Source organism: Rhododendron vialii, chromosome 12a (assembly GCF_030253575.1).
Source record: "Rhododendron vialii isolate Sample 1 chromosome 12a, ASM3025357v1".
Lineage (NCBI taxonomy): Eukaryota > Viridiplantae > Streptophyta > Magnoliopsida > Ericales > Ericaceae > Rhododendron > Rhododendron vialii.
The window spans coordinates 31557598-31582913 of record NC_080568.1 but is presented as its reverse complement, the minus strand read 5'-3'; the positions used below and the strand labels follow the sequence as shown (position 1 = coordinate 31582913).

General features: G+C 38.6%; 3 protein-coding genes across 7 annotated transcripts; 2 read left to right on the top strand and 1 right to left on the bottom strand.

Annotated features, from left to right (window-relative positions):
- The first annotated feature begins 1433 nt into the window (after positions 1–1433).
- LOC131312063 (uncharacterized) lies at positions 1434–8981 on the top strand. Of its 4 annotated transcripts, none has more exons than XM_058339792.1 (7): positions 1434–1546; positions 2789–4200; positions 5304–5393; positions 5965–6177; positions 7046–7078; positions 7192–7404; positions 8406–8981. In XM_058339792.1, exons 2-7 carry the CDS (start codon positions 2802–2804, stop codon positions 8624–8626), a joined length of 2169 nt encoding a protein of 722 aa, XP_058195775.1. In that variant the 5' UTR covers positions 1434–1546; positions 2789–2801; the 3' UTR covers positions 8627–8981. The 4 variants fall into 4 exon arrangements, with proteins under 4 accessions (XP_058195775.1, XP_058195774.1, XP_058195776.1 ...); XM_058339791.1 differs by having other exon boundaries at positions 7046–7111; XM_058339794.1 differs by having other exon boundaries at positions 1474–1546; positions 2979–4200; positions 7046–7111.
- Positions 8982–13460: 4479 nt separating this feature from the next.
- Positions 13461–20019, top strand: LOC131312057 (protein HEADING DATE REPRESSOR 1-like). The gene is made up of 3 exons (XM_058339785.1): positions 13461–13854; positions 17702–18081; positions 19557–20019. Exons 1-3 carry the CDS (start codon positions 13758–13760, stop codon positions 19761–19763), a joined length of 684 nt encoding a protein of 227 aa, XP_058195768.1. The 5' UTR covers positions 13461–13757; the 3' UTR covers positions 19764–20019.
- Positions 20020–20403: 384 nt separating this feature from the next.
- Positions 20404–24833, bottom strand: LOC131312052 (uncharacterized). Of its 2 annotated transcripts, none has more exons than XM_058339774.1 (6): positions 24478–24833; positions 23192–23452; positions 22920–23093; positions 22692–22798; positions 21645–21970; positions 20404–21205 (listed from the first exon to the last, which is right to left on the bottom strand). In XM_058339774.1, exons 1-6 carry the CDS (start codon positions 24622–24624, stop codon positions 20619–20621), a joined length of 1602 nt encoding a protein of 533 aa, XP_058195757.1. In that variant the 5' UTR covers positions 24625–24833; the 3' UTR covers positions 20404–20618. The 2 variants fall into 2 exon arrangements, with proteins under 2 accessions (XP_058195757.1, XP_058195756.1); XM_058339773.1 differs by having other exon boundaries at positions 23192–23455; positions 24478–24813.
- Positions 24834–25316: the final 483 nt, after the last annotated feature.

Genomic DNA, 25316 nt, shown 5'->3' with positions numbered 1-25316 from the left:
TAAGTTTTCCACAAGTTTGTTTATTAAATGAGTAGAGCGTTACGGAAAACCTTAAAAGAAGCTAAAAATACAGTGTAACTTCGCTCGAGTTGAAGTAAGCCTAGCTAATCTAAAACATTTTTCAACTAAGCTTGAAATGATCGTTATAATCAGTTTATTTTTATTTGGAAGTTTTTTCGTTAGCTTTTTTGTGAAGAGAAAAAGTAAAGAACAATCCTCGATGTACTCCAATATTATGGTTAAACCCAGTATAAATATGTCTATTAATTTTTAAAAAAATTATCATAAAGAAGAGAAATATAAGGCATTAATTTGTAACAAAACAAAGCACTCCTATCTAGAAAAAGGGGTAAATTATCAAAAACTACCCCCGAGGTTTTTAAAAATATATATTGCCCCCTCACACTTTAAAAATTACTCAATTGTCATGATATAGCCGCTATAAAATTTGATAAAATGTGTTTGACATACTCAAATTTTAATTATAATAGACCAAATTGTCTGTGTAACGTGTGGAATGCTATTTTCACACCTATATTGCCTTTCATACACTACAATAAGAACAATGTGGTCCATTATAATTAGAATTTGATTCTGTTAGATAGACTTCATCAAATTTCTTAATGGCTACATCACGATAAAGGGTAATTTCTTATGCGACATGGGATAATTTGTAATTCCTCAAATGCGAAGAGACAATCTATCATTTTCAAAACGGAAAGTCTGTGGACGCATCAAAACTGTGCACATGATTATGTTGTGGGGCCCATAATGGGTCTCACAAAAAATGATCCGAGCTGTTCATTATGTTTAAAACATTTTTCCAAGGGCTCTGCAAAAAATCAGCTTAATACAATACCTATAAAGACTTGATCTAATCGTCTAACTTTTCATGATTTGAAAACTGGAAAGAAAAGTTAGATAATAAGATCAAATACTTATACGTATTTGATTGAGCTGATTTTTCGCGAGGGCCCTTGAGAAAATGTATTAAACATAATAAACGTCTTGGATTCTTTGTGTGGGACCCGTAATGGTCCCACTGCACAATCTGTGCACGATCTGTACATACTTCGGGAGTGGTTTCGGTGTAAAAGAAAAAAGAAAAAAAAAAAGAAGATAAAGGGCATAATAGGTTTGTTTTAAATTAACCCGAGTCCCCAGCTGCGCTACGAAAGGCGGGAATTCGGAGTTCGCGTCAATAGCACGCCATGTCACGCTGTCATCGCGGGGTCCCACGTACACAAAAACCCATCTTTATCCTCGATTATCCCAACAAACAACAATTACGCCACTGGTTTCAACGCGTGTCGATCTTCGATTCGCCGGTTGCAAAACAGAGCCCCGGTATCGACTCGGCTACAAACTCCGACACGTCAGCTCATGAGCTCATTACCGAGAGGGGGCCACCGACTCCCACGTGGCTTCCAGATAGGGTCCCACACCGAACCCTTTAAAACTCTCGTACTGCCCTAAGCGCCAAAAGACACCTCTCTCTCTCTCTCTCTACAATCACTTTTGAACTCCGATCAAAACCATATCTCTGGTAAGACCTCTTGCATATATACGAAATCAGTCAATCTATCTATCTATCTATCTGTATTTTGTGTATCTATATATGAATAGTTGTAGGTATCGTCGTAATTTATGCAACAGATGTTTTGTATTCCTGATTGCTTTTGATCGGTGAAAGTTTTTTGCTTCTGCGATTAGTTTCGCTACAGTTCTGTTTGTTGTGCATTTTAGGTTTTCGATGCGTTTTGTGTTTTCGATTTTTGTTTTGTTTTTGTTTTTGAAGCAAAAGTACCATTTTGTGTTTTTTGATTAGTTCAGATTCTTTTTATCTTGTTGAGCCTTTGAACTGTATTGATCCATGTTAGTTTTGCTTCTGAATCTCATTGTTTGTGGGCATCAGATAATTTAGATTACTAACCCTCTGTTGATTTCTCAGCTGCTTGTTGATTGAATATTTTCTTACTGGTATTTCTCATTTAGGCTTTTTTTAATAATGTTGTATCTATGTTCGGTGTTCCGTGTTTGCTGTGGGAGCCATTGCTTGCTATTTCTGCAATGAGTAGGTCCACAGTTTTTTTTTTTGCCAATCGGTAGGAGAGATCATTACATCACGTATGAAATACAAAGTACAAATCACGGGATACCACATCTAGTGTGTGAGAGTCCACAAGATAACCAAGCCTAACAACTGAACCAACAAGATAAATAAGCCCATTAAAGGCACCACAATCACTATAACCCCAACTCAACTACAAGCCCCATTAAGTGGAGAAATAACCCCAACAAATACAAAGGAAAGAACACCCACAAGCAGGTGGGAAGACTTGAACTTCTGACCTCCTAGTGAGATGCAAGAGTCCTGGCCAACTGAGTTAGCCCCATTTGGTTGAGTAGGTCCACAAATGCACACTATGAAATTGTATGAAGTTTGGTTTTGAGTTAAGTTTGGGGTTTAAATCTGATTAAGTCCAAATGGAACTAAATGTTGACAAAGAACCTAAAGCTTTGCGTCTTAGTTATCAATATAGTCATGAATAAGTGTGTAAGCCTTTGTACAGTGTAGTATGCGGTCCATGTGTATATGCTGAAACTCAGTTTCTTACATAGACGAAATTAGAAATTTACCTATTAATGAGAGCACGGAATCTCTTTTAAGCTTCATTTGCCATTAGTTTGCTAACGTCTTAAACATTTGTGCTATGTATAAATTGGTATTCTATAGCAGAATTGGAATATTTTATGTCAGTTGTTTCAGCCAAGCTTTTTCATTCAGGATTGACCTAGTAATGGAAAGCAACAAATTGGACACTGGGGAGACCACATCATTCTTTACTCCTCTTTTACAAGAGAATGATTTTGCTCTCCCCTATTGGCGGAATGATGCTGCTGACACCACCGGTATGTTTCAAAATGGTAGCAGTGCCGTAGCTGATCCTGTGTCCCTCCCCTATATACCATTGCAGGTTGCTTCTTTTCCTTGGAAAGACATGCATGGGGCTTTTCAACCAAACACCCATTACATTTCTGAGTCCTGTGGCAATGCAATGGTCGATCTTAACCAGCTCCATAACTTTCAAAAACCCATAATTGACCCGAATTCGTTTAATGTGGGTAATACCATACCATGCTTGTATGGGCAAGATTTACAGTATCCTGAGCGAAATGTGAAGGGGACATCACGCATTCGTGATGTGATGAATGATTCAGTTGACTTTAATAGCTTCAGGGACCCTGGCATTAACAAAAGAATCCCTTTGATCAGAAGTACTATTGGGGGAGGTTATGAACCGCCTAGTGGAGAAGCAGGTGTTAGAAATATCTCTGGTCCACAGATCCATAACTTTATTGGCTCTGGAGGCAGTAGTACTTACCAGACCCCCAACAGCGATGGGGCACAGATCAAGAATATTTTGGTCTCAGGAGGCAGCAAAACAAACAATACCCAGAATGGTGAAGTTGCTAGTATCGTAAAGAATGACGAGCTGTGTGCAGCTCAATTTGGTTTTCCAAATATCGTTGATGGCAGTTTTCTTTCTCTTGGAATTGGAAGTAACTCAGATGTCAAATCAAAATCCAATCACTGCAGCAGAGAAATAACTGGTGGTGGACTGTATGGTGCTGTTAATCCCCAGTTAAATACTTCCCACACTCAACAAGAACCTGGAAGGTCCTTCAATCCAGGTTACAACTTCATTGGAGGACGACCGAGTTTCCAAAATAATGTTTGTGGATTCTCTAGTCTGGGAAATCAAGTGGGAGGCTGGACCTCATCTTACAATAATTTTGGAGTTAGGGGTGATATTAATACTTGTCCGAATTCAAGCCAGTTGGCCCAGTTCCATAATATACAAAAACCTGAAGCTAATATGCAACATGGTTTTCCTGCATCCAGCATCAAGGACCTAGGTATTGCAGGTGACAGAAATGCAAGATATCCCAATTTAGATGCTTATAAAGGCTTTATAGGACCCTGTCGTAGCAGCTCTACCCAGCTGCTTGATTCTGGACAGACTGCGGCATCAGGGTTGGAACCCGGATCTGTAAAGCTTAGCTGGACCTCTCGACCAACTTCTGACCAACTACAGAAACACTTAGCGGAAACAGTGAACAAATTATCACCAGAGTCTTCTATGGTATCTTCTTTTATCGGGTTCAAAGGAAGCTCCACCAGGCAAGACCATTCAGGTGAGTGATGCAAATAATTTGGCATTCCTTATGAAAACAAGATATGAACGATTAGATTGCAGTTCAAGATTTTTTTGACTTCTAAATAATTGGATTGGGAGATGGGGCAGTGGGGGAGAAGGTGTTTATTTTATGACATGTTGCACTTGATTTGACTATATTGATGCCTGTCGTGTGTCTCTTGTTATTATCCCTAACTTCTTATCAAAGTAAGGGTGCATCACCTCATTTTTAGTTGGAGCTTCCAAGTGTATAATTTTCAGGGTAGCTTATGGGTTGAAATTCTGTCACTACCTAATGATGAGCAAGTTTCTGCCTGAACTTTGCTAACTCTTCTTGTATAACATGTGAATATCAAACCTCAGAAGTGAACTTCATTCTTTGATGTCCAACCGCTCCAACCAGCTGCCACGTGCTCCATCGTGTACTATATCACCATCTGTTTACTCATCTTAGCAATAACAATTGTTGTTGGAGGCTTAGTTTAGTGCTTATTCCGAAGTAAAGATACAAAGTCTCATTAGGTATCCAAGAGTATTTCGGAAATCCTCATTACCGAAAACCATGATAGAGTTTAGTAGCTTATACATTTTATTTTTTGTTACATGAGAAAATTCTTCCAACCTTGTGCAACCAGCACAATTACATTAGTTTTTCTTGTTTGTTAATTGCTTAACTAAAGTAGTTATCCTTCAGATGGAGGTATGCAAATTGATGTGTTCCACAGGTTTTGGTTTTAACCACTTATATAAATTACTTGCATGTGTCTTATCTGTACGTTGGATATCCAGAATTTAATTTTATAGGAGTAACGTGGTTATAATGCTAAATGTATCCCCTATATCTCTTTATACTATTGGTTGAATGTTTGGGATGCGGCACTATAGTAGATTGTATTGGCTGATAATTGAAAGTGTTTTAATGCCTCTGAGCTGATTATGAGCGATGATACTATGACAATGAGCTGATTATGAGCAATCGTTATACACTGTTGACCAATACCTGGCTGTATGAAATGTAATCATACTATAATACACTGTTGACATTTTCAGGTTTATAAGTTCCTGTCTAGACTATTCCCAATCTACGCATTTTATTTTCAGGGCAGTTATTTACAGCTTCCATGCATAGTGCAGCTCAATCTGTCGATGGAAATGCTCAGCCTCCTAGGAGAAAACATGTTCAACTAGCCGGTGAGGGCATGACTCGTTTCTCACCTGTTATACACTTTTGGATTTTGTATCTCAATTCAGATCAGAAAAAATAACTTCTTTACCTCTACAAAGCCTTCTCTGAACTACCTAAAGCTTATAAAACCTTTGAGTGGAGCTAACTTACTATTGCTGTCAATGATTGATGTTGTGCACAGTTAATCTATATTTTCATGCTTCCTAGTTTCTATTGATGAATTTGTAATCCACAAGCGATCAGAATTTTCTCCTGTATAATTCCGAAAATTTGTGAGAACCCAATCAATTGATTCCTGAGTTAGCATATAAGACGTTGATGGAACTGGCTACTGGGACTCAAGCAAGTTATAACATGCGCAAAAGGAGAATTTGCTAATACTTTGGTGCCAGAGGGCTCCTTGGTACAATCTTTAACTTATAACAAAGGTTGGAGTTGCTGGTTATGTGCATGTCATGCACAATGACTATTTTAATTTTTCTTTCACTATTTAGTAATTTCCTGGCCCATAACTTCCTCGGCTGCTGATGTCTTCAATGTGTTTTCTGCTATTGTGTCCGACTTTGCAAATTGCAGGACAGCAGTTTTCTATTAATGACATTGCTGCTCCTTCTGGTGCTGTTGGTGGCATGTTTCCCAAGAGGTTAGGGGTTCAAGTTAGTAAGGATAGTGCTCCTCAAGCAGCTGGAAGTGACCTTTTCCCACAGAGACTTGGGGTTCATGTTAATGAGTATAGAGCTGCTCCAGCTGCTGGTGATGGTCTGTTTCACAAAAGTACAGGCATTAAAGGTACAACAGCCATATTGCTTATGCTGCTGCATGTGGACAGTGTACAAAGGAGATAGGTCTCCACACGGATGCTACCTAAATAAAAGATTAACACCTCACTTTTGATTGGCGTTTGATCGAAAGCATTTGAAGGATAGTTATACCAATAGAAACTAGAAAGAATCTCTACTCTCTCTTTGGGATTCAGTTCTGGATGGAGAATAAAATTGGTGACCTTACTGAGGAAGCCATTTATTTCAATCGGTCGAACTTGCTAAAATCCTTAAATATGCTTATTGAAGATGTGGTTTTCACTATAATGTGATTATTCAAAATCCATAGTATGTTTGGGTACTGTATTATATGATTTTTATCTATTTGCCTGTGGAAGGCTTCCAATTATCTTCTCTAAATGGCAAGCAGATCCTTTTGCAAACTAAAATAATGCTGGCACAATTTGATTTGAGGTAGGGTAGGCTGGCTTAGGTCACCATGCAAGTCATTTTGTTAATTGTTGTTGTGGGTGCATTTGTCATAAGATTTAAGTGACTAAACTGGGTAAAACATGGTCAACCTCAATAGCATACTGCTTTGATTCAATCAGTATTTTGTTGAAACTGCTTTTGCTGCTGTTTTCTACTACTCGATCGTTTAATCATACTCTACAGACTTTGACTTTTCACATGCTTTTTCTTGCTATCATGGTAGTTAGATAGCCCTCAAAGTATTTTTGACGATTACTTTCATCTAAACTAGGAAACCTCACCTGTTTGGCACCGATCTTTGGGGCCCGTTCTTTACCCTGGGATTTATAATTCAGCATCTTGACTTGTACTGTAAGGAATTTCTTGCCTGCATAATATATCTTGACCACTGTTTCATGTACTAGGTTGCTCTCAAGAAGGTTTGCAAGCTCACTTACGTAAGGATCTCATTAGACCCCCTTTTCCCGCAGGTATTAATCATTAACTGCACCTCATTCAAGTTTCAATGAGTGTTTGCTTGTGTTTATGGTGTTACGTTTACAAATTATAGGTCAAGCATTTTCAACTGCAAATGGGTCTGGGCTCTCTCAAGCTTCTAACGTTGTTGGTGTACCATTGCCATCTCTTAAAAGGAGGGCAATGCGACCCCCTCCAGCCGCTCCACGGGTCCAGCGCAGGAAAATAACTCTTCCACCTCCCGTCCATCCATATATTTTATCGTCACAGGCTGCTCCTGCACCTCCTCCTCATGTAAAATGGAAAGGTATATATTTTGGCTCCCTCAGAAACCTTTTGTTTTTCACAACTGAACTCTTCCTTTCTGATTGCTTGGCTTCTTTTGTGTATTCAGTATTCACTAGTATTCTCGCGTCGCAATTTGGGTGTCCTGAGTCTCCTAACATTACCTTACAGCTGTCATATGACATATATCCCAAACGAATTGGGAATCTGGCTGCCTGCCTTGTACCCAGACCTTTCCATAAGTAAGACCGTTGCGGACAGAAAGCTGCATTTTTCACCAGTCTATTCATATTCCGGTTGTTAATGCTCATAAATGAGCTATAAAAGTCACTCCATTATGCCCAACAGATTAGATCTCTCATCCAGTCAGAGTCGTGTCCGCACGTTTACTTTTCCATTTTCTGGTACCCTCACACTGGTCTGTTGGGTCGACTCAAGGTTTCTGTCAACTTCCCTTGATTGTTGACAGTGATCTGGTCTTACTGCATCTTTTGAAGATTGTTCTTTTACTTTCCTCCTTCTGTGAGGCACGCTTCACTAATGTACTTCAGGTCGGTCTTGGCCATATTTGTTATAGTTCTTAGGCCAAACCTGAGGTTCCCCTTGTTTCTGCTGAACTATTTCTTTTGAGGACGGGATTTACCAAGAGAAAGACAAATTATTGGGAAACCAACAGATTGATAAGATTCGGAGATAATGAAGTGATGAACTAAATTTATTCTTTGGTTTCCCCATCATTTCCTCTCTTGGTTAAATTGCTCCACAAATCCATTATTCAACATGGCCTTTACAGTTGTTTGTGACCAATTCAGTCTCTAAATATGGTCAGCCGAAATTGCACTTTTCGATAAAACTCCAAGTTGATATTTGTTTTGGACGATAATTCCTGTGCACTATTGTTCCACTCAAAGGCGCGAAAGGCCTCATTTGTACCAGGGGTTTTAGTCAAATCTATATGTTAAGCTGTAATGTTTGTAACTTGTATTATAAAAGCAATGAGCCTGAGAAAATTATGGTTTGCAGGTTTGGATGGACTTCCTCAACCAATTGGACAAAAATGTATGTTATGTAAGAGGGATCTTTCATTCACACCAGAAGGCCCTGTGCACCAGCCGACTGTTCCACCATCTGTTGCTGTTCTTCCATGTGGCCACACCTTTCACGACAATTGCTTGCAAACCATCACTCCTGAAGACCAATCTAAAGATCCTCCGTGCATTCCTTGCGCCATCGGTGAGATATAAGTTACTTCATTCTCTTCCCTTTTGTAATCTGCAAGAACCAGAAGTTTTTGTCTGAAGTTCTGAGGTATTTATCAATAGAAGAGAGGAAGAAAAGAAACTGGAAAAAATGGAGTGTTGTAAAGGAATTGTTGATACTTGGTAAAATACAGAAAGCTGTAGATAGAGAATGTGAGGTCAAAAGATGATCTGTCATATAGCAGTTAGCCTCTAAAGGTGGCAGAAAGCTCTTCCCCTATTCTTGTCCATCCCATTATCTAGAGCTCGATGGGCAGCTTGTAAATCCTTTTGTGATTCAAACATTGGCGTTGGTTTTTTATACCTTCCATGATCTCTACTCTGGAAAAGTTTGTTCTGATGGATCCGTCTCTTGCATTATTTGCTATGTTTTATATTTTGATATTTCTTGTTGTACCTGCAAAATCATAATAACAGGTAAGTCGATCGGTGGAAATTGAACACAGACCTGCAGCTTTAAGGTTGTGCAACCCATCAACTGTTGGGCATCGAATTGGACTACCCGTTGGGTTACGTGGACTACTTTTTTCTGTACTAATTAGTGGGTACTCTTAAAGTACCATGGCTTACATGATGCTCTGTTAATGAGTTGTCGCAATATAAACTGTGTTCAGTTTATTGTCTCTTAACGACCCAGCAAGAGTGATTGTGGATGTCCTACCTTCAAAATTCATCGCTACGTTATTCGTGGGACTACATAAAGATGTCAAATTGTACGCCCAGGAACGTTAAATAATTTGTCTTTCTGGTTGTCCAAAATGTAGGAATCCCAAGTTCCATAGGAGGCCTAAACCCCTCCATCTTCATTATTGTACATGTGTTTACCTGGAGGAATTCAGTATGAAAAGACTGTTGAGGGGTTTCTAATGTTCGCATACGCTAATTCAAGCATTGAAAAGCTATACTAATCCAAGACATGCCAACTTATTTTTATGGTTATATTTTGGTATGGGAGTTGGGAAATTAGTGCTGCCAAGGTGTAGCTGCAAATTCAAGTTTCGTGATCTTAATGGCCCAAGGCCCAAAGTGTGCCTTTGGCCAACAGAAGCTTTTAAGAAGGAAGTCATCTACCAATTTGAACCTACATTTGTGGCAGATACTAGCAGCTAATGTGTTATAAATCACAAATTTTGCATATAATAGTTTCACCAAAAAAAAAAAACTTTTTAACTTTATATTTATACGCCGTGATTAATTATGAAAGTGATGAAAAGTTATGGATAACTACAATTTCACAAGTAGTTCAATTTTTAGACAAGTCACGGGTCGGAGTAGTTATTCTTATTTACCCTCCGCTTAGTCTTTTTGCTTATATAGGTTATGGTTTGTGCAAACAACTGATATAGAGAGGAAAAGAAGAGAGAAAATTACGAGAAATTTTAATAAGAATCTCAATGACACTGAGGATCAATACTGTTCTTGATTTAGCTAATTCGTCCTGCTGGATTGTTGATCTTTCCATATTGTGTTTAGAATTTTCTAGCAAAATTTTCATGTAATTACTTAGTTTCATAACATGAATTATAATTTCAAACATTATGGTTTGTGCAAACAACTGATATAGAGAGGAAAAGAAGAGAGAAAATTACGAGAAATTTTAATAAGAATCTCAATGACACTGAGGATCAATACTGTTCTTGATTCAGCTGATTCGTCCTGCTGGATTGTTGATCTTTCCATATTGTGTTCAGAATTTTCTAGCAAAATTTTCATGTAATTACTTAGTTTCATAACATGAATTATAATTTCAAACATTATGGTTTGTGCAAACAACTGATATAGAGAGGAAAAGAAGAGAGAAAATTACGAGAAATTTTAATAAGAATCTCAATGACACTGAGGATCAATACTGTTCTTGATTTAGCTAATTCGTCCTGCTGGATTGTTGATCTTTCCATATTGTGTTTAGAATTTTCTAGCAAAATTTTCATGTAATTACTTAGTTTCATAACATGAATTATAATTTCAAACATTATGGTTTGTGCAAACAACTGATATAGAGAGGAAAAGAAGAGAGAAAATTACGAGAAATTTTAATAAGAATCTCAATGACACTGAGGATCAATACTGTTCTTGATTCAGCTGATTCGTCCTGCTGGATTGTTGATCTTTCCATATTGTGTTCAGAATTTTCTAGCAAAATTTTCATGTAATTACTTAGTTTCATAACATGAATTATAATTTCAAACATTATGGTTTGTGCAAACAACTGATATAGAGAGGAAAAGAAGAGAGAAAATTACGAGAAATTTTAATAAGAATCTCAATGACACTGAGGATCAATACTGTTCTTGATTTAGCTAATTCGTCCTGCTGGATTGTTGATCTTTCCATATTGTGTTTAGAATTTTCTAGCAAAATTTTCATGTAATTACTTAGTTTCATAACATGAATTATAATTTCAAACATTATGGTTTGTGCAAACAACTGATATAGAGAGGAAAAGAAGAGAGAAAATTACGAGAAATTTTAATAAGAATCTCAATGACACTGAGGATCAATACTGTTCTTGATTCAGCTGATTCGTCCTGCTGGATTGTTGATCTTTCCATATTGTGTTCAGAATTTTCTAGCAAAATTTTCATGTAATTACTTAGTTTCATAACATGACTTATAATTTCAAACATAACGGGATAGTATACTTGGAAGATTTTGCTATGTAAATCTTCCTACACAAGTGGAGTGAAGTGCAGTTGGTGCCTCCCTTGTACTCTCATGCACATGGGTATAATTCAGTTCTCGTAAGTACACATCCCTTCCTTAATTCTCTTAGAAAAAAGTAGATTAGGTTCAACGAATGAAAATAAAATAAAATAAAATCTTATCTTGTACATGCTTGCAAATCATCTCTCTCCATGATTAGAGGGGTCTCTCTTCCCCAGCAATTGATAGCAACATGGTAGGCCCTAACCTTTTCTACTTCTCCAAAGAAAAGAGGTAATTTTATTCAATGCTTTCAGCCAACCAAGCATTATATAAACAATTAAAGTAAAAGGCTATAAACAGATTGCTATGTTTTTTTAATGCCAGGTAGATTTTTTTTGGGTTCCAAATTGACCAATCTTTTGTGATCCTGGTGATGAACTTTTTATATTGTCCATGGTCCCCTCCTATGATGCCTTTCTCATTGTAAAACAGCGCGATATATAGTGGGAAAATAATCAAGTTTTGGTTTATGAATGAGATCGATGCGGGATTTTACGGCGATCGTGTCATCGCCAAAGGTAAGAATCAACCATTTTCAACTTACGGGAATTAGGATAGAGAGATAATATATTGCTTGATTTTCAAGCTGGGTTGTTCACAGTTCACTTTTTCGTTATTGGAAGAATCCTTTTAAATTCCATTTCCTCTGCGTCAGTCATCACGCATTGAGTCATCCACCCACCCTGTGGCCGCTCCGAAGATGAAAAGTCAAGCAAAGACGCGCGCCATTTCTTGATTTGGCCTGCCACGTTGCCGTGCCATTGGCATGCACAAGTTTCTTTTCCTCCGGCTGTGATATGCTTAAATATAGCGGGTAATCCTGCATGACTTGTGATCACAATCTTGTAGAATCTCACCCCTTCGTACCTCTCTGTAGTTCCATTTGTGGACCTGCCGTGGCTCATGAAGATGATCAAATCTGTTACTTTCATAAGACTTACAGGGAAAAGAAAAAAAAAAACCAATAAGTTTGTTGAATTTTAGTATGACCGGTTATTGATACATATATGAAAAGTTGTATTTTGTTTTGTAACATGTACGGTGTTTAAGTTTAGATATGTCACATATTTTTTTACAACTACATAATGCAACTTGTCACTTGATAATTAATATGATGAAGCTGACTTTTGCAAACATGTTCTTCTTTGAGGATCTTACACAGTGATCAATTTTGATCATCTTTGTAGGCTTCGAAAGAAACGCAGAGTATGATTGGATATGGAGAACTGGAGTGTGGAGAGAGGCTGATCCCTACATATGGTAAGTGTCCGTCGACGTCAAACAATGGGGGGCAACTCGGGAATGAGTAATTTAGTTAAGGGGAGTTCAATGTAGTTTTTCCAAATTATTTGAAGTCGACCAAATTTTCAGCAGCTTCGCCAGCCAAAGGCATATGCTTTCTTGCATTCCAATGGTGTCAACTCCATCCTTCAGGAGATTGAATGTCTTGAATTTCATACTCTACGTGTCCCGATTTTTATTGGCGGTGTGAAGTCGTTCCTGGTCTTAGACATTTATCTTCTTGTTTCATTCTTAGTTAGATGGTTTTGGTGATTTCTTTGTCATTGTTTTCGGATGAATATCTGTAGATGTCGTATGACTTCTTTGAAATGTTATGAATCGTGCACGGATAAAATAAAATAAAAATCCATCACTGGGGAATAAAAAAAAGAAAAATAATAATAAAAAAACAATAAATACCACCCGAGAGGGGAAATTATACGATGCTGTTGCGCTACACCCCAACATCTCAAAGTTTCCACTCATCTGTTTGGGATTTGTCACTTCGCCACTGGGCTGATCTGTTTGGTTTGCGTTTTAATGGAGATTTTTGAGATTAATTAGTAAAGAAAGATAGATAGAAACAATATTATTAAAAATCGTGTCCAAAAATTTTGAAATACCAAAACGAACATGCCACAGGATTTATGTAAATTGCACTTGTTATTGGGGTCTACGTTAGTGTCAGGGTTGTGTGTAATGGAGAAGGACCGGTTAGCAGTGGATAATTTTTCCAGACACGGACAGGGGAAAATGGGGGGGGGGGGGGGGGCCCAGTGGAACAACAACCGTTTGCCTTAAAAATCTGCCAACAAAGTTTCTCATCCAAAACAACATGCGAAATCTGAACCGTCCAAACACTTTTACTGTCTTTCGATGATTCCGTCACGTTTCCTTTATTTTCTCTCTCTCTCTCCTCAAACGACAAGAACAAGACCACAGCCCGAGACAAACAACCTCAAACCGCAAGGCGCAAGCAAGGAACTCTCTCTCTCTCTCTCTCTCTCTCTCTCTCTGTTTGATTTCTCTTCTCGCATGCTCAACTCTTCAATTAATTTTGTAAATTAGGAGGGGGTGGACTCTGGAGAGCAGAGCTAGCTCAATTTGATACTCTGTTCGATACTCCTAAATGGAAACACCAAAGAAGAAGTTGGGGGAAGTGACTTTGAATGGCTTCTCTCCCATTTCTTCCACTCCTGTTTTCTGGAAATCTCGCAGGAGATCTGGTACCAACTCTCTCTCTCTCTCTCTCTCTCTCTCTCTCTACATGAGTTACTATTTGCTGTTACTTGAGTGGGTTTGTAGCAGATCCGCCTCTTGAAAGTTGAAATTGCTGTGTAGGAGCTCAAGTAGAGTGATTTTTTTGGTAAAAACCACAATTATATGCACCCGTTGAATTCATAACATTTGATTTTGAAATTCATAGCGTTTCCCCGAATTTTCTTTAAAGAGTTTTTCAGCTCAATTTAACTAACCAAACCCTTTTCCTTCCCCCTACCCATAACTCTTATATTTGTCAAAGTTTGGCCATAGAAATTTTTCCTTGCCAGTTGCCTCTCTCTCTCTCTCTCTCTCTCTCTCTCTCTCTCTCTCTATGATCTCTGTGATTAGAGAGAGATAGAGAACAGTACATCAGGACTTCTGTGCAGGACTTTGCTTACACGTCAATTCTCTCTCTCTCTCTCTCTCTCTCTGTGCAGGACTTTGCTTACACGTCAATTCTCTCTCTCTCTCTCTCTCTCTCTCTCTCTCTCTCTCACTGTTTTTACCCTTTTATTGTCCTCCTGATAGATTGCCTTATGCTTATTACAGAACGCGGGTCTATAAAACCACATAATTCCAATTGCGCCAGATATTTTTCTTAATTTTTCAATTGACCCTTTTTTAAACAATTCTATCATATAAGTGTAGGTTATATCGCCAGTATCCCAATTCTTTATTTAGCATTTCCTTGACTTGTTCTTTAATTCTTTAGGGGCATAATTAATCGATATTGTGAGTTGGCATCAAGCTTTGAAAGTTTTTATTTTTTTCAGTGCTGATATATTTGGCCCAATTTCATGGAGTTTGTTGGTATAAAATATTAATCGTTCTAAAATATATGTTGAATGCAACAGACCGTCCACCCGCTCTTTGAGCCAGCCTGGATTTATTTAACCCTATAATTGACAAAGCCATCTTTGATGTCAAATCTCACAGCCACTTTGGCTTTGTTATTTATGCCACATCAAGTGACATCATTAGGCCAATAGATATGCATAAAAAATGAGAAACGGTTAGATTGAATGGTCTAGATTTGAGATTGTGCCAAAATGTCACCAAACCGGGGAATCAATTGCTGATTTGAGATTGTGCCAAAATGTCACCAAACCGGCGAATCAACATTGCTTTAGTTTTTTTAGCTTTTTGAGACTATATCAAGTCGAAAAATGGCTTTCGCGAAGCCAGTTTAACACCAATGGGTGAAATTGCTCTCATTGCTATTTGGCCTATTCCTTTTTCCATTGTGGAACCAGCAAACTTGATTTCGAGCTATTTCAAAACTTTCACTCAATTTTTTTCTATTATCGAAGGGGCCTCGCAATATTGAATGTCAATCCAGTCACATCTTTTACTATTTTTTAATTTGTCAAAGTGGGGTCCGCAATATGCGCTAGGCACTAGCTACCAATCACAATTTTTTCACACCTTTTTTAAAATTCACAGGCCCGCAATACTTCCTCTGTCCCAATATGTTAATTCCTTTTGAGAGTTTGTATTACTATTTTAAAATTGTTTATTTCTTTTAAATTGTAATGTTTAATGCGATTTTGAAAACTGTTTTTTAATAGAATAATTGAGATCGAAAAGGATCCATATCACATATACTGTAACAAGTACTATCAATTAAAAACATAAACAAGTTTCTATCCGGTTGTCAGAATAGAACAAGAGTCAAACAAATTGGGTGGAGGGAGTATTAAACGTCGATCTAAGTAATCAAATCTTTTAATGCAATTTTTTACCCCAGATTAGAACAATTTCTTAAATACAAATAGGAGAAGGTTTTGATTTTTGGTTGAGTTTTGTATTGTGTTGTGTTGCACTTTGCAGTGCAACAAATGAAAGTGGTAATGTTCATTATGAGAATATTAATCAAATAATGGAAACTTACAAAACCGGTAAAGTGAGCCAAATGTAAAGAATCATTAGCCAATATTAAGTAAGATTCGTTCGTTGTGTAATTTTGTCTCCGTGTTTTTGTAGTTAGATTTTGTGTGCATGATGTGCATGACTCTAGTTATCTAGTACAAGGGGATGGGCCTACATTTTTGCATATTACACCTTCACCATCAAAGAACAAATTAAATCTAATTCCATCTAGTAGCCAAATTTATTCCAATGAACTTCAGACGGGCACACCCAAGTATCTAGAATTGAAACCTCAATGCTCATTAGGGCATTCCCCATACTACGGGCATCTGTAGGGATTAGTGCGTGAGACGGCGATGCCGTTTAAAATACTGTTTTATGATGTTGATCTGCCACCTGATCGAATAAGCCTAGTAATTTCTTGAGTAGTTTCTAATAGAGCACTTTAAACTAACCCCAAGGGATTGGTCTGGAGGTCAAGGCTTGGGACTTTAAAGTTTGTTTTTAAATTTTTTGTTTTGCTTCCTCCTAAGGTCTTCGGTTCAAAACTTCTCAAGTGCTATCAACACTTCTGGGGCTAGTATGGGACTTTGCTCCGACTTTAATTGGGCCCCCCCACTAGTAGACAGTGGGATTGGCCTCCCAGGAATTTGTTGAGGTGCGGATAAGCTGACTCGGACACCCTGAGATAAAGATAAAAAAAAGAGGATGTTGAACTCTTTTTTTTGCCATGCTATAGGATGTTGAAGTTATATTACTAGTGTCTTATTTCGTTTTTCTCCAGTTTCATTTCATAACATTTACCTATTGGCTTTGGATTTTCTTGTGTTTTCAATAATGCAGGTGGATATGACTCTGCTTTACTATTGTACAGCATATGCTCTGTATGTGTAGCGTGTAATAACAGATAACAGATGACCTTGATTGAAAGAGGCAGCAAGTCTTAAATAAACACCAGTTGTTGTTTGGTGCACCCAAAGTTGAAATCGGCGTAGGTTTTAATATATGAAGAACCAACAAACACTGGGAATTATACCACCTACCATTTGTGTTTTTTTTTTTCTCCTGGTCTTCTCTCTCTTTCATATTATAAACTCCACCTAGTAATTATAAAACAACAATAGAATATTGATACACTGGTTCTCTGGAATCCTATGAAAAAATTCTTTTTTCTTTTTTTTTTGTTTTGTTTCAAAGAACCCATTTCCTATGACTTCAACCATGATTATACTATGCACCTACCATGCCTACGTTGTATTGACATACTCGATTATTCGCCAGTTTATATAGCTGTTCTTGTGGACCTCGGCAGAAAGTAAATTGATCGGAGATTGAGATTTTTTGCAGCATGAATGAATGGTATAACTGAAACCATGAAATATGTCCACTAAAATATAATAGGACACTGACACGTGAGTCATCGAGTATGATTTGTTTGGTAATGAACAGTTTACTGGTATATACAGAAACATATGCTGCAATTTGTGATTCGGAGGCATAGTTGCAAGACCTTCTGTTGTAATTAAAACCCTCAATTCGTCTATGCCCTGTAACTATGCCTAATGCTAAATAGAATTTTCTTTCTTCTTTGAGCTTCTATCATGGGGGTTTCTCCTTCCTATACTTGTTTATTGGTTCTTAATTGGGCTACATTTATGATAAAACGATTGGCTAGATTTCTTCCAAGATAATTTCTAACAAAATTTTGGTGATCACATTTTCCATTCTTGCCTCATGAATGTAAAGCAATTACATTTTATAATTAATCTTTTAACTGAAGCCTTTGATTGCGTATGGATCTTGAATTGTGGATGGATTTGCAGAGTGGAAAGAATATGAAGGGGTTCTTACTACTTTTTTCTTTTCCCTTAGCCTAGTTTGATAAAGTTTTCTGCTTCGCTTAGCTATTCCACACTAAAATGGAAACCATCTCCCTGACAGCTACCATCCAGAATGTGGAAAAAGCAACAGATGATCCCTCCGGTAAGACACCTGAAAAGCAGGAATCTCCTACCGAGGAGAAGAAACAGGAGGATTCTGAAATGGCGCCTGAAAATCAAGAAACTCCCACTGAAGGGGAGAAGCAGGATTCAGCAATGGCTTCTCTTCTATCTGAGAAACGAAAGGCCCTATTTGAACCATTGGAACCCATAACCAATATAAATGGAAAGCGGCCATCGGCTGAGAGCTTACTCCCACCACCGGACTTCGACTCCTCAAACTATCCGCGAGGCTGGCTAATTGGAAAGAAGCGAAAACTTGTGAATGTGGATGTTGTTGAGAGCATGCGGAGAATTGCCATACAGGAAATGAACAGAAAGGTGCTTTCTTCAATCACTTCTCTCCTTGAATGTGCCTTTGCTTGACATGTGTGTGTGTGTGTGTGTGTGTGTGAGAGAGAGAGAGAGAGAGAGAGAGAGAGAGAGAGAGAGGGGCACATTTCCCTCAGGGTTACAGAAGTTGTAGTTACCTGCCGATACGACATATGTTTTCGATTACCCCCTTAATCTCTACATTTTGAATGTTTTAAATGCCCATTTTGCTGTAGAAAACCTGTGATCTGTTTCCTCTCTCTCTCTCTCTCCCCTTTTATCTACCGTCCTTTCTCTCCAACCTCTGTACACTTGCTGTAATCCCATCCTTTGGGATTGAGATCCTCCCTGTGAAATACTTGAATCTCACTCATTTTGATGATACGAGTCATTCAATTTTTGGGCCTCCAAGTGTAATTTTCTGTTCATTATACTACCGATTTTTGATTAATCTGAATTCTACATGAATGATTTTTTCACCTGGGCCTACAAAATAAAAGGCAGATCACAAGAAAAACCCAAGCTCGGAGCTAAGTCTTGGGCGGTCTCACCTCTCGTGGGAAATCTCTGTCATCTCTGTTGCCCGAGTCAATTGCTCAACTCCTGGTTTGTTGCCTCCACGTGCATCCGGGCTCCACGTGAGGAGGATTGTTAGACTTGTCTCACATCGCTCAATTAAGCCACCCAAGCTTGGTTAATATATTCTAAAAGTTACTCCACCTATTGCCAATTGGTTTTAGGTTGGAACCCTCCAAGAAGTCTAACATGATATCAAAACTAAGTCTTGGGTGGCCTCACCTCTCATGGTCAAGTCTCCGTCGCCCGAGTCAATCGCCTCACCTTATTAATTCATACCTCCACGTGCATCCAACCCTCCAAGAAGTCTAACATGATATCAAAACTAAGTCTTGGGTGGCCTCACCTCTCATGGTCAAGTCTCCGTCGCCCGAGTCAATCGCCTCACCTTATTAATTCATACCTCCACGTGCATCCGGGCTGTATGTGAGAGGTCGCCCGAGTCAAATCTCTTAGTTTTCTCAATTTGTACCTCCACGTGCATCCGGGCTACACGTAAGGGAGAGTGTTAGATTTAATCCTACATCGTTCATCTAAGTCACCCAAACTTGGTTAATATATTCTAGAGGTTACTCCATCTATTGTCAATTGGTTTGAGGTTGGAACCCTCCAAAAAAGAAATTTAACATGTCCCATTTGTGTTTCTCACGAGACCTCTTTTTTTTTTTGGATCTGCACGGACAAGACCTCTCTTGTGATTCTTTCTCATAGGAGAGGATCATGGTCATCCAATTTGTACCTTAATGTATTTTGATGTGTTTTAGGGGTGGTTGTCCATCAATATGTTTGTCTTGTTTAATGGTTACCTTTGGAACCCCTAATCGATTTCTAGGCTACACCGCACCACAGAGAGAGAGAGAGAGAGAGGTCCTTACAAACTATGAACTACAATTTGGCTGTGGTTTCAGGATAGGGAGATTGATGGACTAAATGAGCAGTTGGAGTCAGATGCGCAGGTCCTAGAACACCTGCAAATCCAGCTGCTGGAAGAACGCAGCAAACGTGGCGATGTAGAGCGAGAAAACGCGATGCTGCAAAACCAAATAAATATGCTCATGAACATGTTACAGGACAGCAATGGAATGGATGATGAAGGCGGCTCAGACGAACCTTGATTTTGCTTGAATTTGTTCCTTTATTCTTTTGTATATCTCTTTGCGTGAGCCGTGAGTAGAAAGTGTAAACTTATAAAATGTAAGAAGCTAGGGGGACTACAGCAAAATTTCATTGCTGCTGCCACCAAAATACCTTTCAATAGACTGGTTGCTTGTAATTAAGTTGGTCTCAAACATATAGGGTGAGTTTTGATGAGATTTCACTTTTCTCCTTGTAGATTTAACATCACCACTTGTAATTTTGCAGTTTCATTTCTGTTTCGATGTGCACCCTACGATATTTTAGCTAACATGTGAACACAAAAAGCCTTGACCATGGGTTTGGGGTTTAAACGTCGCATAGGAGAATATGTTCGAGCTTGGAGGGTGAGATATGGGCTTTGCGAGATGGGTTACATCTAGCTGTGACAATCGCGATTCCCCGGTCAGAAGTGGAATTAGATTCTAAAATGGTTGTTGAGTTTTGGTCAATAGCAGATCTACCTTGCACCACCCGTTACGTGCACTTTCTGATTGCAGGAAACTGATGGAACAGTTCATGGAGATGGACGCGAAGCACATGCACCGTAAGACTAACAAATGCACAGATTTACTGAGTAACGAACTAACATGTACTTCCTACCCAAAAGTGAAATGCCACTAAAAGGAGTAACAGGAGTAACGATATGTTACCCAAATTCCCAAATATATGTCTATAGATACATATATTATTTGTAACTTCCAAAACAAAACACGCGCGCACACAAAATAAAGAGTGGAATAACCTGCAAATGCTACCTATATTTACAGTCAACAAGAGAGCACCATTTTTCAGACTAGTGCTTTTTACATTTGTTTTTTTACCGAGAAACATAACTATCTTGCTTGCCTATTGTAATCGTCTGAGAAGTTGAACAAGAACCGCGGTAGAGAAGCTATCCTTGGAAGATTTAAAAGCAGTTCCCCAACTGAATCCTTCCTCGACATGGCTGGACCCTGCTTGGAGTCGGAGACATTGTTAAGTTCGCCATTGGGTGCACCAAAAGCCTCTGCAACCTTGCTTTCACTTGCAAATGGAGAAACAGAGTTTGGATCACTTATCCGCTTGTCCACCATTACATCAGGGCTATGGACTTGCGCAGAATCCTTCTGTAGAAGGCAGCAAAGGGAATCGACTCTTGATATGATGCGTTGCTCGTCGGAGGTTGATGCATATTGTGATTCGCTGAACAAGCACCGGCTTATCTCTTCTAGGATCTCCAAGCTTTGCCGTTCTTCTGCAGAAAGGGGAAAATTGTTGGATATTCTTTGTTCAGAGATCCGGTGCTCGAAGTGGCTAACTATATCATTCATCGACATAGAGGGGTTGAGGGTGGGAACTTTGGTTTGGTCATGCTCAATAAGTGCCTTGAGTTCTTCAAATCTACTTCTCCTTATTTCTTCAATCCTGTCGGTTTCTGTTGCTGAATTCAAATACGGATGTTTAGAACAAATCAAAAGTACATCTACATGAAATTATGTGGCGTTGTTGATACTTGACAGAGTTGTCTTATCTAGGGAAAGGGGAAAAAAGGTCCAGTTCAATATATGCATATGTTGCTACGTTAAAATGCGCAAAGTGGTTGTCTCTGTCTCAGAAACCACTATGTAGACGTTATTAGGCTGAGTTTTAGGCCACTGAACCAATGGTTGCCCATAATGGGTACTAATTGGACGTATCTTTTTATTGCTATGTTAATATGCAAAAACATATTTAATAACTTTCTCCCTAGATAGATCAAAAAACAAGTAATAACCAAACAATAATGAAATTTACCAAAAGTTCTTGAAGTGGCAAAAACATTAGGAGACTTGTACTAAAGCATGGGAAATAAGATTTCACTCGTGAGTTCATGATTATACCTGAACTAGGTGAAGGTGTATCACAGGAAAATTGCTCTGGGTGTCTACCAACAAGATCTTGTTCAATTTTCAGAGAAGAAGATTGACCTCCAGATGGTGATCCTGCATCCCCCAACTCAAAAAAAGTCTGCCCCTCCCCACTGTTTGAATCAAACTCATGGTTTGACTCGTTGGAGTCGTCGAACACAGAAGTCCTGGGTTCAAAATACGGAGTTTCTAAAACTATCTCTGCTTGTTGACTCAGAAAGTTAAGGCGAGGATCACATTGAACAAGTTTTTCAAAATGCTTTCCCAATAGTCCTTGAGGGCACTGAAGAAAATGACGCCTGCAGCAAAATGAAGAAACTCACCATCATTACACATTAAACGCCAAGTGCAAAAAACAGGAAAAACAATATTCTGCAATGGAGCACAATTATTTGATCCTCTGACTGGACAAATCCAAGAGCTATTGCATTTTCGAAGTGACTTGAAGAATCTCCAAGGCCAACTTAAATGCTGAGCCAAAAAGCTAAAAGATGTACCTAATTATCCAACTAGCCAGGAAAAAATTTAGTCTGCCACATTTAATTTTTTTTGGTCATCACTACCACATTTATTCTCTTTTGGTCATCACTGCCACATTTATTTTCTTGTCTAATCAACTCTATAAGATCCATCTTCCTTGAAAACCCATAGGCAATCATGTGTTCTTGCAGTTGAACCAACGCTCTTAAAAGTTCATATAGATTTACGACTATGCGAAAGCAACCTAGAGAACCCATTCATGTTCTTTTACGGAGTATAAAACCTCTGAAAACACTTTACTTATCCACCCAAAGATTTTTTCTTCTTCTCGCTACATCTCACACTCTTTAAGTATCTATGCTCTGGTAATAGGAGTTTGGAACGCATGATTTGTTGATATTGAACTTTTTTTTCCTTCCGAAAAAAAAAAAAAAAAAAGTTCAGAGCCAAAAGGTTAAAAGATGATTGTGCAAGTGCATTTATAATTGTATGACAAGGCAACATCAACAAGTTTAATCAAAACAAGTTTATATCTGGTACCTGTTTATGCTTGCTTGTCCGCCAGTAAAATCCGATGATGCCTGCCATAAAGTATGCTTCCTCGGTTGTGGATTGGTCTCCCTGAAGAAAAGAGGTTGTCTAGCTAGCTGCACCAAGAAAGCCCCTTTGTCACGAAAATCTACATCGTAGTGGCAGCCAACCAACCACAGTAAAAGAAGCAGTATTAATAAAAACATGCAACTATATAATAAGCATTTAGGGAATTACCACTACATCTAACGTCCCGGGTGTATCATCAGGGTAATTTGCCTTCAAAGCCATGATGTCAGACCACTGAATTTCTATCTTATTCTTCAGACCACCGTCTAGGACTTCCCACACAATCTTATGCTTTGCAAAGTAACACTTCGCAACCAAATCCCCTTCGTGTCTCGATATGTACTGCATTTCATTACCATAAGGGTGGATATCAGTGTACAGCAATGCCGAAAAGTGGAAGGGATTACAGTTACAATAAAAAATAATAATCGCAATTTTACCTCCCAGGTTCCAATTCTCAGAAATGAGGCAGGAAAATTTGACGCCTTGAGCTTATCAATACCAGAAGAAGTGGTGGCCTTGTGCTCTTTCTTGGCCTGACTCCCGCCCTTTGGGAAATTTCCTTGAGAAAGTGTCATTTGGATCAAATCCAAAAGCGAAGGGCTCTTCTTGAGCCGCAAACCTAACGGACTCGGCTCTTCAAGTGGATTATATTGTGACGGTGGTACTGGAAAACTACCAGGTCCCAGATTACACTGCTGCTGCTGAAACAGTAAAACATATATTAGACAAATTGCTTCACCTTGGATAAAAATACTCCCACCCTCGAACCCAATAAAATAAACACAATGAGGTCCAAAATCAAAGCAAACAAAAGCAATTGAAAGCAATTCAAGAATAAGAACAAGGGAGAAATGGCCAAGTTTCATTGTAAATAAATTTCATGGTCCTTCACCAGATTAGGACAAAAACCTTTTTTTTTCCTTTTTTGACAAGTAAGTGATTAGAACAGAAACTAATCATAAGTAACAACTAAAAGGTCTCAGTTATTAATAGCACTTCAGCTTCAGCTACTGCAACAACAGTAACAGTACCATAGTCCCCTATCGCTGGAGGTAGCTGGGGGTACTTGAGACAGACCTAATCTTCGGCAACATATGCACAAGATGGCTGCTTTCAGCTGCAAATATCTTAACTTATTTTAGTAATCCCAAATCCTCAACGCTCTGACTGTTTGTTTCCTTTGTTAGATAATTAAGCACATCTTAAACACAAAGTAAATACATACAATGAGGCACAACACACCCCCACAAAGAATTAAACACCCCCCCCATCAAAATCGGAGGGGCTACGCCAAGATTTCACAGGCTTGGTAGAGAGGTTAACAGTATATCCGTCTCCTTGGCAAGCTTAGGATTTTAAATGGTCTCAACAAGCTGCTTCTTGTTCTCACCACTTGAAAGAGGTGAGATTGACTTAGATGTTCCACACCAGGGCTCTGTCTGTTTGAATATCAAACAACGAAAAGAACTCCCCGAAGCCCCGAACAAAAATCCCAAGTGAAAGTTACAAGGAAAATTTTCCGGAAGAATGAAATTTCTACCGAAACAAACAGAGCTGATAAAAACAAGAATCTCAATTTCAAGAATCTATATTGACAAAAACCCAACTTCACACACACAGATCATCAAGATAAATCATCAATCCACTGTGCATCTATGCACATAAAAACATGTATAAATATCGTACTACTCCAGAGAGAGAGAGAGAGAGAGAGAGATCGAACCGGGAGAGGAGAGGAGAGCTTAGACCGCTTGTAGAGGCGGTCATGTTCGTTCTCGAACGACTCCAACTCGACCTTAACCGGCGCAATTTTCCGGCGGTGGGACACGGATTCTGGCGGAACCTTACCGGAATTCATCAACTGAACCATTAAAAGATCGCCCGATCAACTGAAGAAACCCTGGCCCTGACGGAAACTAGTAAAAAAGAAGAAATCTTAAGGCAGAAGGCGAGTCAAAGCGAGAATCTTGAGTAGATATAGAAACCCTAGAAAAAAGCTGGGAGTATTATGGTCTTGTCTAGGTGCTCTGTTACCTGCCAACGAAGCTTTCAACAAAGCCAGCTGAGAAGCTCCCACTCACCCACCTCACGCACTTTCTACACCTCTTTACTCACGCGGCAAGTCTACCTCACCGCTCAACATTTTACTATCGGTATCAAAAATCCATGTTCCGGATTTAAAAAAAAAAACCCTCCTTTTTTGGAATAGTTTTTGAAAATTTGGACCGTCCCAAACACTTTTAGAAAATGAAATTAAGAATGGCGGAGAGGAATGATAAATGTTGAACGGTGGGCATAGACTTTTTGTTACTCATGTGTCATAAACCTAAGGAGCCTGAAAGTGCAAAAAATGTCAAAGTGCGAGCGTAAAAATGTCTTTCGTAAATATGTTACATATTAATGTTAAACAAGTATTAAGAGTGACTTATTGAAAGATATGTGACATAAACCTGTACCAATTACTTGCATAAATGAACCGACTTCTCTTTGGTTAAAAACTCGTTGGGAAAACGATCTGTCAAAACATAAAGACATGAATATCTTTGATGATTTTTAAAATAA

What these genes read in the sequence shown, in the direction of transcription:
- LOC131312052 (XM_058339773.1), bottom strand. Translation starts at nt 24,624, where the DNA reads ATGGTTCAGTTGATGAATTCCGGTAAGGTTCCGCCAGAATCCGTGTCC. An exon ending in AGCTCTCCTCTCCTCTCCCG is followed by an intron (nt 23,456 to 24,477) that starts GTTCGATCTCTC and finishes TTACTGTTTCAG; the next exon opens with CAGCAGCAGTGTAATCTGGG. An exon ending in CCGGGACGTTAGATGTAGTG is followed by an intron (nt 22,799 to 22,919) that starts GTAATTCCCTAA and finishes TTCTTGGTGCAG; the next exon opens with CTAGCTAGACAACCTCTTTT.
- LOC131312057 (XM_058339785.1), top strand. Translation starts at nt 13,758, where the DNA reads ATGGAAACACCAAAGAAGAAGTTGGGGGAAGTGACTTTGAATGGCTTC. An exon ending in GAAATCTCGCAGGAGATCTG is followed by an intron (nt 13,855 to 17,701) that starts GTACCAACTCTC and finishes TCTCCCTGACAG; the next exon opens with CTACCATCCAGAATGTGGAA. An exon ending in TACAGGAAATGAACAGAAAG is followed by an intron (nt 18,082 to 19,556) that starts GTGCTTTCTTCA and finishes CTGTGGTTTCAG; the next exon opens with GATAGGGAGATTGATGGACT.
- LOC131312063 (XM_058339791.1), top strand. Translation starts at nt 2,802, where the DNA reads ATGGAAAGCAACAAATTGGACACTGGGGAGACCACATCATTCTTTACT. An exon ending in CAAAAGTACAGGCATTAAAG is followed by an intron (nt 6,178 to 7,045) that starts GTACAACAGCCA and finishes TTCATGTACTAG; the next exon opens with GTTGCTCTCAAGAAGGTTTG. An exon ending in TAGACCCCCTTTTCCCGCAG is followed by an intron (nt 7,112 to 7,191) that starts GTATTAATCATT and finishes TACAAATTATAG; the next exon opens with GTCAAGCATTTTCAACTGCA.